Source organism: Ammodytes marinus, assembly GCF_949987685.1.
Source record: "Ammodytes marinus genome assembly, chromosome: 1".
Lineage (NCBI taxonomy): Eukaryota > Metazoa > Chordata > Actinopteri > Uranoscopiformes > Ammodytidae > Ammodytes > Ammodytes marinus.
In genome coordinates this window covers 14,905,470-14,916,775 of record NC_137230.1, presented here as the reverse complement: position 1 = coordinate 14,916,775, position 11,306 = coordinate 14,905,470, and the positions used below count along the sequence as shown (strand labels likewise).

Genomic DNA, 11,306 nt, shown 5'->3' with positions numbered 1-11,306 from the left:
TTTTTCACATGAAAAAACACATTGACTATGTGTACAAACTACATATTGGTTCTCTTTCACTGCATTCAGTTTGACATTTTACATTCAGTTCCATTCACCCTGCAGCCTTTAGCAATACTGTCACTCAGACAAGATAGAGACCACTTTCTGATAATTGCTGGTCCACTTGATGACCAGCTTCGTGACACAAATACCTTTAGGCATTTGAGCATGGGGCATATGTAACGTGCGTGCAACTAGGCCTACGTGAGAGTGACTTGCTGCATTGCAAATCCATAATAAAGTATTTTTATTTCACACACCTTGCATTTGAGTGATTATCTAAAAACTATGCAGGCCACTTCCGTTGGTTCATTACGTTTAGATCAGTCAATCCTAACTCACATTACAACAAGGCACATGTTACTATATCACACGTTTACATTTTTCCTGCATATTTACAATAAACATAACTCATTAATGTTGTTTTTTTCTGTCCTCAAGATATTCATTATTAGAACAATAACTTATTCATGTCATAAAAAGATCACCTGTAACTTTCCCCCCTTTTCTTCAACAAGTAATGAGGTGATGTTACATCCCTGGTTGTCTTACAGTATAATCACCATGTACACTGGTTACATCATTTGCTAGGACAATCACAATCAAAGGCGCCATGCGCAATTACGCACAGACATCCTCCTTAATGTTTCTCCAACAATCGATGCCACAATGGTCACACGTGTAATAGGCCTATTTGTACACACAAGTAGCAATTACTAACTATTTTTTTAGTCTAGACATGATTTCCTTGTCCTCATTGTGCTTTCTGCTAGGACTCCTCTCTCACTCCGTGCCATTTTATCCGTGCGCACTTGATGCGTCTGGACTGCTGTGTGTCACTGTCAACACGTTTCGCGCTCTTTCAAATCACCCACAAAGCTAAAACAAAACAAAACGAAACACTATTATCCTCTGTGTATCAGAGTCATCAGTTTGTCCCTGAACTCTTTCCTCATGAGGCAGTAAATAATCGGGTTCAGGCAGCTGTTGGTGTGCGCCAGACAGACGGTCAGTGGGAACACATATGTGTGGACTATGTAGTACGCTTTGTTCCAGTTTGCAACGTTCAGTTTGACCAGCACACTCCACAAGGTGATAGCTTGGTTTGGCATCCAGCACAGGAAGAAGGACAACACAACGATGGTGATAGATTTGGTAACTTGCGATCTCCGTCTGGGGTTGCTCGTTTTCATACTCCGAATGGAGATGAAGCGCAGAAGCATGATGTAGCTGATGGACACGATGGACATTGGCAAAACAAAACCTAGAAGTATTTTCTGTATGTGGTAAACTGCCAACCAGTGCTGTCCACCGGGAAACCTCAGCAAGCAGAGTTGTTCTCCGGTTACGTTACCGACCGTTGAGAAAATCGACGTCGGCGCAGTCACCAGAGTCGCCAGTATCCAAATAATTGCGCAGATCCATTTGGCGGAACAGCAGGACTTGTGCGCGGTTCCGTTCTTCAGAGCCGAGGCGACCGACCAGTAGCGGGTCACGCTCATGGCAGTGAGGAAAAACACGCTGGCGTACATGTTCATCACGGTGACGGACAGGAGAATTTTGCACATGGCGTTTCCAAACGGCCAGCTGAAGTCCAGTGCGGTGTCCACGGCCCAGAAGGGCAGAGTGAGCACGAACTGGAAGTCAGTCACTGCCAAGTTGAGCACGAAGAAGTTCACATTGGACTTCTTCCTCTCTTGTTTGACCCTGATGAAGAAGATGACCAACAGGTTGCCCACCAGACCCGAAGCGCAGACTATAGAATACACCACGCAGATGAGGACTCTCAAAATCGGGCTCCCGTCAGCTGTCACGTCTATGTCCTCCAGGTTACTAAAGCAGTCCACCTCCTCCATCAAAGACATGTTCCAACAAACGCTGTCGTTTCCTTCATTCATTTTGTCGGCAGTTCAGAGACACCAACGCTAAATCATATGTCTAAAGAGAGGCCGATCTCGGAGCACTAGTGATAAATAGTTTACATGATGTCATCAATGACGAGGCTTCATTATCACTTTCAAGCCACACATCCAGCACACAGCAGGAGACACATTCACACATGTTACACGCCCATCCCCTGCTCCTGACCCTGACATTTCCTTTCACACATGCACTTTGATGGGTAGATCCAGACATTGCAGGGTCAGATTATCTGGATAATGCGTGAAAGGTTCTTGCCTATATAACCTACAGGGGCCACCTGGGTAAAGTCCGGGTAAACAACAACTTTTACATTTAGTTTCACCACTTGGTTTTTGAGTGAACGCCAAAGATCTCTATGGGAATTGAATGGGAAATTAACTAAAATCTAAAGTTTAGAGCTAGCGTGGGAGGCAGCTGAAAATAAAGGAGACAAAAAAAGTTGCTGTTACTCCGACACATTTCACACTAGGCTGCTAACTTCTTTTTTTCACCCTTTTTAAAACATCAACATGTGCAAAATAGATTGTGATGCAATCTGGTTGACGTGCTTTCAAGATAATTGCGACAGTGTTAGTGCAGCCAATTTCTATTTTTGATAGTGGTGGAGTCTGCGCCTGCCTCTTTCCTACACCTGCAATACAGACTTTATATTATTTTAGTTTTAATCTGCCAGGGAGTTTATCAGCTTTTTCCTGGTAATATAACTATAATAGCTTTAGGCCATCATTAGGATATGCTGACAAGTGTGTCACTTGTTGCTATGGGGATAAGGCAGCTGGAGGAGAGGGATAAGCACAGATGCAGACACTCAAAATGTCCGTTGGACATTTCTGATGGGTTTGTACTATCACAGGAAGGGAGGGTAGGCTAATTAAAACCCTCGTATTTTGACCAATATCTCCCTGAAGATAAATCTGAAAAATTAAATTTAAACATCATCTCAAACTAGAGGCTCTCTTGTTTCCGGGGTATGTTCTTGCGATACTGTCCGTTCCTTACAGGCTTAGAAAACACCGCGAGAAGCAAGACCCAGAAGATCCCCAGCTACCACTTAGCTTGTAAATAGTGCATAGAGTATAATATAGTATGAAAGTAGTTTGATATCATTGTTTTTATATTTACCTAATGGTTTTTTAGACAAATGTTGTGATGCTTCCTCTTTTATTAGTATACATCCCATGAATCATCATATTTGGTTCAAAGTCTTCATTCAGTCTAATTTCCTAATGTTTTTTGAAAGAAGAGACAACATTTCTACCAAAAAGCGTCTGGACTAAATTTCATATTAGTCATGTTTTGTGCACTTCCCTACTGTGTTTTGGAAAATGTCCACTGCATTTTTGAAGCTAATGCTTAGGAGAAGCAATTTAAAGAGTAAAAACAATTCAACAGGATGACTAAAGGTTCTTCTTTCACACACATTTCCAGGTTTTTCAAAAATCGCAATTCATTTTACAGCATTTAAGCCAATTATTTATATACACAATGGTCTAGGACATAAGTAGACCTCAGAAAACAAAGGCCTAATGTGTTCTGAACATTTCCATATAAAACACTTTGGTATAATATATCTTCTTGCACATTTAAAATAGGTTTTTATAGAAGTATGTAAAATCGGAGAAAATACCCTTAGACCTCTACTGTCACCCACTGTCCAGTTCTTGTAGTGTAACAGACTGGCAAAATCTCATGGCAGTCCATCTTTTTGAAATAAGGAGAAACACAGAGAAATAAGAGAATGCATTTTTATTACATCTACACTTTTCTACATAAACAGGTAACATTCAATAAGTAAACAATTTCTTCCAATGCAGGTAATAAATATTTTTTTCTGACTTGGTATATTTGTACAAACTGACAAAGGTCTACTGTACACCGTCTTCTCTTCACCCTCCTTGAAAAGCCTTTTTAGGATTTTTCTTGGAGTGGAGCCGTGAAACAGAACCTGTGAATGTTTTAAGGCAGTGAGTGCACACGTCGACTTGAGTCTGATTTAAGAGATTATTTCGGTTGTGTAAGACTCTTTATTGGCCACAGTCCGTTATTTTTTAATAATACTACAGCTTTCATTTTCTTAAAAAATATATAAATTCATTTATTCTCTCGCTCTGAACCGACACACAAAAGGCATACAAACGAACATCAAACACCCAATTTTGGATCTGAACTTGCAGTTTCTCATACGGCCATAATATACACTTAGTTGACTTTTTCCTTGTATCGAAGAGTTGAGCCGCGCAGTCAAAGTAGCCCATGGAGATATTTGAAGGGTAACTACTAACTTCTGATTTTAGTGGCCTTTTTTCTATTGGTGCACTCTGTAACTTTGGGTGTGCTAACGAAAAATGTAGAAAGCTACTTGAAAATGTACTAATTTGATGTTGTTTACATCAGCAGGGCCCACAGTTTTTTATTTATAATTATAGAATTATCTAATACTAAGAATAAGGTAAACTGCAGGCTCTGCAAATGTAAAAAAAAAAAAAAACCCTCGCCTGAAACTGTATAGTGCACCTTTAATTTGTGCAGATGCTGGTTTTAACCCTGTTTCCTTACACATAGTTCAAACCAGCAAAAGCATAAACTGCTGCTGTGCATGTGTTCATTCCTGTCCGTGACTAAAGATGGAGAGGGACAGAGGAAAATGAGAGATGTAAGCAACCCTGTTTTTATCCATCCCTGCATGTAGTCTAACATTTTCGAACCAAATATTCAATAATGACTGCTTCTCCCTCCGAAAAACTAAAAGCTATTGTGCACCATGGGATGGAGCTGGACACTCAATATCAACTGGGGAGAATGTGACTTTTTAAATTTTTCTCTGTAAGCCAATATAAACCCCCAGCACGTAAAGCACTTAAACACAAACACATTCAACACAGTCTGCACTCTTACTTCACGTGCATAACTGTAATCTTCTGCACTGCTTTTTGGCAAGCGTGAGGAAAGACGTAGTAGTTTTAATAAATAAAATCACGATGCATTCATTTACTGTGACCACCTTATCAAGTTTCCCCATACCGGAGATTCATATTTGAACTAACGTGATGTAAACTCTTCATCAGCGTAGCAAGTCTAGGGGAACACTTATTGATCCATAGTTTACATAATAATGAAGTGAGACAGAACAAGATTAAGGGTGTGTTCGAATATCCATATTTCCCTGCTATTTAGTATGGTAAAAAAAAGATATAGGATGTACCACTACATGATGTCAAATGCAGTATGCGGAAAAATACCCGGATGTCCTACCCACAACCCTCTGCAGCGGAAGTTACGTCAAATAAACTGAACTGCCAAGACCTCAAATAAGGCAGATATACAAGCAAAATGGTCAATGATCATGTATGATTAAATATGAGTATTTTATATATAAAATTCTGGACCTAACGGTGGCGCTACATGAAAAGGGACTGGACCAAAGTTCATTCTATCCGTCTAAAAGTTGTTGTGATATTTTTGTCTTGACCAATGTGTTCGACCAACCAAACAACGTGGACTGCACGGAATAATTTGGTTGCTGATTTAATCAATAACTGATGATCCATTAAGCATCAATAATCGACTTACAGTGACTTGATCATATCTTAGTGGGGACCAACAGGAAATCATGATACATCTTGAATCTTTAATTGAAAAATTAAATCATCACGTCATGCCCATATTAAAAAAGGTGTTTTGTGCCTTTATGAGGTATGGCCCATGTCAGCTCATACATATTTTACATGACTTGTAACTAAACAGTACCGTTTTGAGAAAAATTGCACTGCTGGCAAAGAATAATAAAATGCATCTTAAATAAAATCCTATCACAACAGCTCCCGGGTGACAGTGCCTCACTAAAGAAGTACAAAATAAATTAAATACTGAACAACACAGGAAATATACAAGACTTGTTCCGGCGGTCAGTTTGGGAGCCAGGGTTGGTTCTCATGACAAGAACGGGGGATTAAAGTTAGAGATGCTAAGAGATAGAGAGAAAAAAGGAAGCAAGGAGGGGTGGGGATAGTTTGTTGTCTAAAGCTACATTCCATATCACATACTCTTTCTTTTTCTTTTTATTCTACATACTACAGCTGATCATAAAAAGTACCTAGTTAGCATGTAGTATGCTGCAATTGGGACATACTTTTACTTATTTATTTTAATTACAACATCCTGCCTTGAACTTTCCTCTTGCCTATATATCCATCCCATTGCTGGTTGTTTTCATGCGGAGGCTTCGTTGATGTTACATCGCTTCTTGTACGCATAAGATCGTGGGCCAGAATCACCGAAAAAGCGTACTGATTTCCGCACTAAAAATCTCGACTGGATGAAGTAAGCATCCGGGCGTTGTTAAGCATGCTGCATCCGACCACAAGAATTGGGACATACTAAATAGCAGAGAAGTATGGGTATTGGAACACAGGGATAATCACCCAGTTAGTTGCTGAAGGACAGGACATGGGGAGGTCGAATGAAGTGATTATCTGATCGTGGTGGTGGATAATTAGGCTCTGAAGTGAGCCGACTGTCTGGAGAATAATCAGAAGGAACTTTCAAGGACACACATGCTGGGCAGGAGGCCCCCCCCCCCCCCAAAGGTCTACTGTATGTCAACGGTAATGTGACCAGACTATAAAATATCTCTACAACATGCACTCCGTTAATAACTGAAATTGACGCAAAGACTGAAAACACGTGTCCTCTCTCCTAACAGTATAATACATTCATCAGCTGAATGGCGACAACATCCAGATGTTCTGAAAAACCTCCATCTCAGTTTGACACATCGTACAGCGACCAGCTCATAGGGGCTTCAAGCTACAGACAGGTTGTGCAACTTTAAACGAGCTGGTATCGCGCCCTGCTGACTCCATTAGCATGTTGAGATCTACCTTGTTTTCAATGTGGCACTAAACTGTCTGCGTACACTTTTCCATGCTCTTCCACAAGCACTTTCCCAAATCTCTAGAGATCTCATAAACTGAGAACGATATCAGTCACAAGTCAATTCTACCCTAACAGAGATGGCACCAATGTTGCGGGTGATCATTTAAGACATTCTTTCTGAGTTTTAAAACTCCACCCTGGGAAGCATGCACAAACAGGCACTGGTTTAATCTTGGTCGCATGTCATGGACACCTGTCTCTTCAGAAGGACCGACGATGCTGCAATTGCTCGACTTTCGTTGTAATTAATTTTCTTTTTTAGTCTACGGTCGCGCACAATACGATGAAACGGAGAAGACCAGAGACAAAAGTACACACTTCTGCTGTCTGAATAACCACCAGCTGAACCACAGTGGACACTGCAATTAAAAAACACTGTGGCAAACAGATTCGACTGTACTCTCATTATTATCACCATTTTCCATAGGTACCCATGATATTTTTGGCATTGTGCAAAAACAAAGAAAACACCTCTTCTCGCTCAAAACTCTAAATTGGCTAATATAAATAGATAAAGGTTTCCATTTCTGAACGCTGTATGTCGGCAAGGTCGTCCTAAATTAGAAATCATGAAAATGAAAATCAGAAATGGCTCATTTCCACCAACACACTCCCACTGTGTAAACCTGAAGGTCAGAGGGAATGCATATACTGTATATATATATATATTTATATTTATAACTTTTTAAATATCATACATAACTTAAAAGCATAATAAAATTATGAGTACATGGATAAACTGCAAATTCAGTGTCTGAAAAGTTCTTGTCATTGGATAGAAGAAATAATACACCATGAGTTTAAAAATTAACTTGAGCAAGAGGGAAAGATAAAAAGGGAGGGAGGATTAAAATCTACATTAAAGTGGGATAGAGCTTAAAATAGATAACCACATGGCAACAGGCATTTGTATAAGCTTTTGTGAGAAGAAGAAAAGGAAAACTAAAGAACCTCAGTCCTCCACTTGAAAACAGCAATTGAAGCAGCTCACTAGACGTAAAATGTCCCAGTTTAACATACAAAAGTAAAAGAGGAAAATATATTTGTTCTCTGTACACGGTACCAACTCCTCGTTTTTGTAAAAAAAAAAAGGAGCTTTCCTCCACTGTGTTTTTTTTGCTCAGGTAGTGTCTTTGCTGTTTGTGCCATGTCGGTACCAGTAAAGCAGTAACGTGTGTTCACATAATGCACAGGTTTCTACTGATCTGAAGTCAGTACACCAACACAATGTCCACAGCTTACAGCGACGAATCAAGCACTGGGGAAAACCTCAGGCCTGTTACCCACCCTAGTGCTCTTCTTGAGGCAGACTCCACAAACCTTAGGAGTTTGGTGACGTGGTGGGGGCCATTCTTAAGTTTTCTGCATCAAAACCTTTACCCTGCAGTCTAAAAGAGTTTGTATTTGGATCGTCAGCTTAACCCAAAGTGTAGTTCTCCAGTCAGTCCAACGATATAACGTCAGGTATGCCGCAGTAAAGAGCTGCCACCGCTGCCTCGGCGCTGCTGCGGCCAGCCCCCACCCCCGGGTGCGCGTGTGAAGAGTGCGTGTGTGAAGACGAGTGCGTGGAGTGAGTGTCGCGGAGGCTGCTGGACGACACCAGGCTGCTGGCGCTGTCCGAGTTGCTGGCGCTGCCAGAGCTGCTGGCCACCCCGTTGGTGGGCGTGGTTAGCGACGCGGTCGAGGAGGCTCCTGATTGGTCCAGGAACAGCTGGGAGGAAGAGGAGGAGGAGGAGGTGCTGTAGGGCAGGAAGCGATTGAGGAGCAGCTCGTGGTCGTCAGAGGCCGAAGCGGCGGCCGCTGCTGCCATCACCATGCTGTAATGCTGAACAGTGAACAAAACACACGAGAGAGCAGCAGGTAGTGAGGTCAGGTGTGTGAGAAAGTACTGAAAGGAAAAAGGTGGATTTATGTCTTAGAGTGAGAGTAGTTCAAGCTAAAGCTTCTTTTGTTTTAGTTGAACAAAACTGAGATACATTTAAATAATTCAACAGCAGAATCTTTTCAGAGGCAGTGCCCATATTTATCCACAGCTACTGTCTTAATTCAAGCTATTTCTGCAGGATAAAACCGTTCACATTGAGATCTGCTGTTTCCTTTTTTTCCAATACTGTTTGGCATTAGAAATTCCTTTCACCCTCACTATTCTGTAAACCAAAACTAGCTCAGCTGCTGTAGATATTTTAACACTCAAATTTAGGAAAATCAATCCTTTGTTAATCCAAATAACCCAAAGCAGAATTGTGCCTATGGGGGACAACCATTTTTTGTTAAATAACTCGATCGCATGTCTTCTTGAAAAGCCCGTAGGGAAAGAAACAGACAGGGAGGATGACATTTAGTGCCCATATCTAAACAGGCAAACTGTGCACCAGCATTTTATGGGCCATTCCACCAAATGCCTGCTCCCAGATCTGTTTTGTTTGACTTTGCACAAGAGATATTTTATCAGGAGGTTTGTCATCACGTAAACACTTAGTTTCAGGCTTTTGCTTTTGTTTTTCAGTGTTTCACCGTCGTGTCCACGTAACATGATACACTGCTGTACGTACCTGATGATTGTCTCCTTGGAGAAAAGAGAAGAAGTTCAACTCTGGAAAACAAGCACAGGCAGAGTCCATCATTGGTCATTATCATCAAAAATCTACATGCAGATGCAAATACAAAAGTGTGGTTTAAAGTCAATAAAAGCAAGAGGCAAAAAACACTGCCGGAGAGGTCTGCAAGTATTTAAACAGATAAATGCTATAGATATATATAAAACACCTGGTAAAGAGAACAAATGTTCCCAGTGTATGTGTTTGACATTACCTGACAGGTCGTTAGAGGTGTGATAGTAGGGTCTGTAATCTTGGATGAGTGGGGGGACCGGGGGAATGTAGCTGGTGTCCACGCTAGGCATGCTGGGAGTACGGCTCACAGGAGACACCTGGTGGTGCAGGTTCAACACTCTGAAGGCAGATACAGAGACAGAGGTTTAGACATGAAGCAGACGCCACTAAATTTATAATTAGGTTTTTATTTTATGTCACGTTCTATCAGGTAAGTCAGGGGGCGTTGCTGTCTTTTCCTCAGCTGACCTCGCACTACGAACCTCTGAACATCTAAGGCTTCATTTAAGTCAAATCAAGCAGCAGAAGCCTCCTGCCACATATGCACATAATTGATTTTTATTTGACAGAAAATGCAGCCATTTCCTAAGTAAATTGATTAACGCAGCAGTTTATAAAATCAGTTTTTCCCAACAGACTAATCTTTAGATTCACACAGGGCAGAATATCGAGGGGTGGTTTCTCGCTAAAATGCACTGTGGGAGTTGGACTCATAAAATGATTAGCCACACAAGCTTGTACATTCAACTCTTTTTAATTAAAGAACAACTTATGTCATGCAAGTTAGTTTAAAGTTAAAGGTGAAGTGAGCGATATATTTAGGTTAATATAAGTATTGAATCGCTCTATATTCATACAGTGATCACTTATATAGTGTGCGCGTTTCATAAAGCCGATCTCTCAGTCACCTGCTCTGTATGTAATCGGCAAATAAAATTGTTGAAAAGTGCTATCCAATCAGAAGAAAGAACGCTACAAACCGGCATCCGTCTCACTGCCGGTGCACCCGCAGAGCAACAGATGGGTGAATGTTTATTTGCCTACAATGGTGGAGCAGGTAAAAATCCTTTACAATGTCTGCTTTGATGTTTTTTATCATGTTTTATCACACTTATGGATCTGAGATTATGCTAGATAACTCGCTGCTTGAAGACCGCAGTGCGTTAATGTGGTGACGTAGGGACGAGCAAGGGGACTGCTAACTGCAGTAACTGACAGGAAGTTAGCTAAAAGAACCATTCCGCTTACAGCACCTTTAAACAATTCTTTCTGATCCAAAAGGGTTAATCAAGCAACTAATTCTGTCCTTATATGTAATAACAGTTGTGGAATCCCTGTTTTCATCACACTTAGATGCAGAAAGTTAACCATTTCTAGATCTTTACATACAATTTAACTTTCAAAAAGACGTTAAGACAAAAAAAGCTTTCTCAGTCAGTCTCTTGGCCGTGTACTGTGTGAGAGTTGCTGGTGAAATGGTCAAACATACTTGTGAGTTCAAGTGCAAATCTCAAGAATAATTGAATATCTAGAGCAGGGGTGTCAAACTCATTTTGGTTCGAGGACCACATACAGCCTCTCTGATCTGAAGTGGGCCGGACCAGTAAAATAATGGCAAAATAACGTACTTATGTCAACTCCAAATCCCTAGCTTTGTTTTTCAGTAATATGCTTTATCACTCAGCCTACATTTGTAACCTACATTATCACGGATCACAAGGGATCTCTGTACCTCCCAGGAAATGTCTTGGTAAAGGTTGCTGCTGGCCATGGGAATAGGAGGTGCGGAGCAAA

General features: G+C 41.0%; 2 protein-coding genes across 2 annotated transcripts in view; both read right to left on the bottom strand.

Moving 5' to 3' along the window:
- Positions 1-947: 947 nt before the first annotated feature.
- On the bottom strand, positions 948-1,940 carry rxfp3.3a1 (relaxin family peptide receptor 3.3a1; the record flags this gene model as incomplete). Its single annotated transcript, XM_080034454.1, has 1 exon — positions 948-1,940. The coding sequence occupies one exon, from the start codon at positions 1,938-1,940 to the stop codon at positions 948-950; it is 993 nt and encodes a 330-aa protein (XP_079890580.1).
- A 1,813-nt stretch (positions 1,941-3,753) lies between these two features.
- The window catches only part of LOC307268773 (E3 SUMO-protein ligase PIAS1-like), a 52,264-nt gene continuing 44,711 nt past the window's right edge, over positions 3,754-11,306 (bottom strand). Inside the window, exons 11-13 of the mRNA XM_080051519.1 lie at positions 9,712-9,851; positions 9,453-9,493; positions 3,754-8,725 (exon numbers count right to left, since the gene is read on the bottom strand). Coding sequence (XP_079907645.1) covers positions 8,342-8,725; positions 9,453-9,493; positions 9,712-9,851 — 565 coding nt within the window. The 3' untranslated portion in view covers positions 3,754-8,341. The remainder of the gene's footprint in view (positions 8,726-9,452; positions 9,494-9,711; positions 9,852-11,306) is intronic.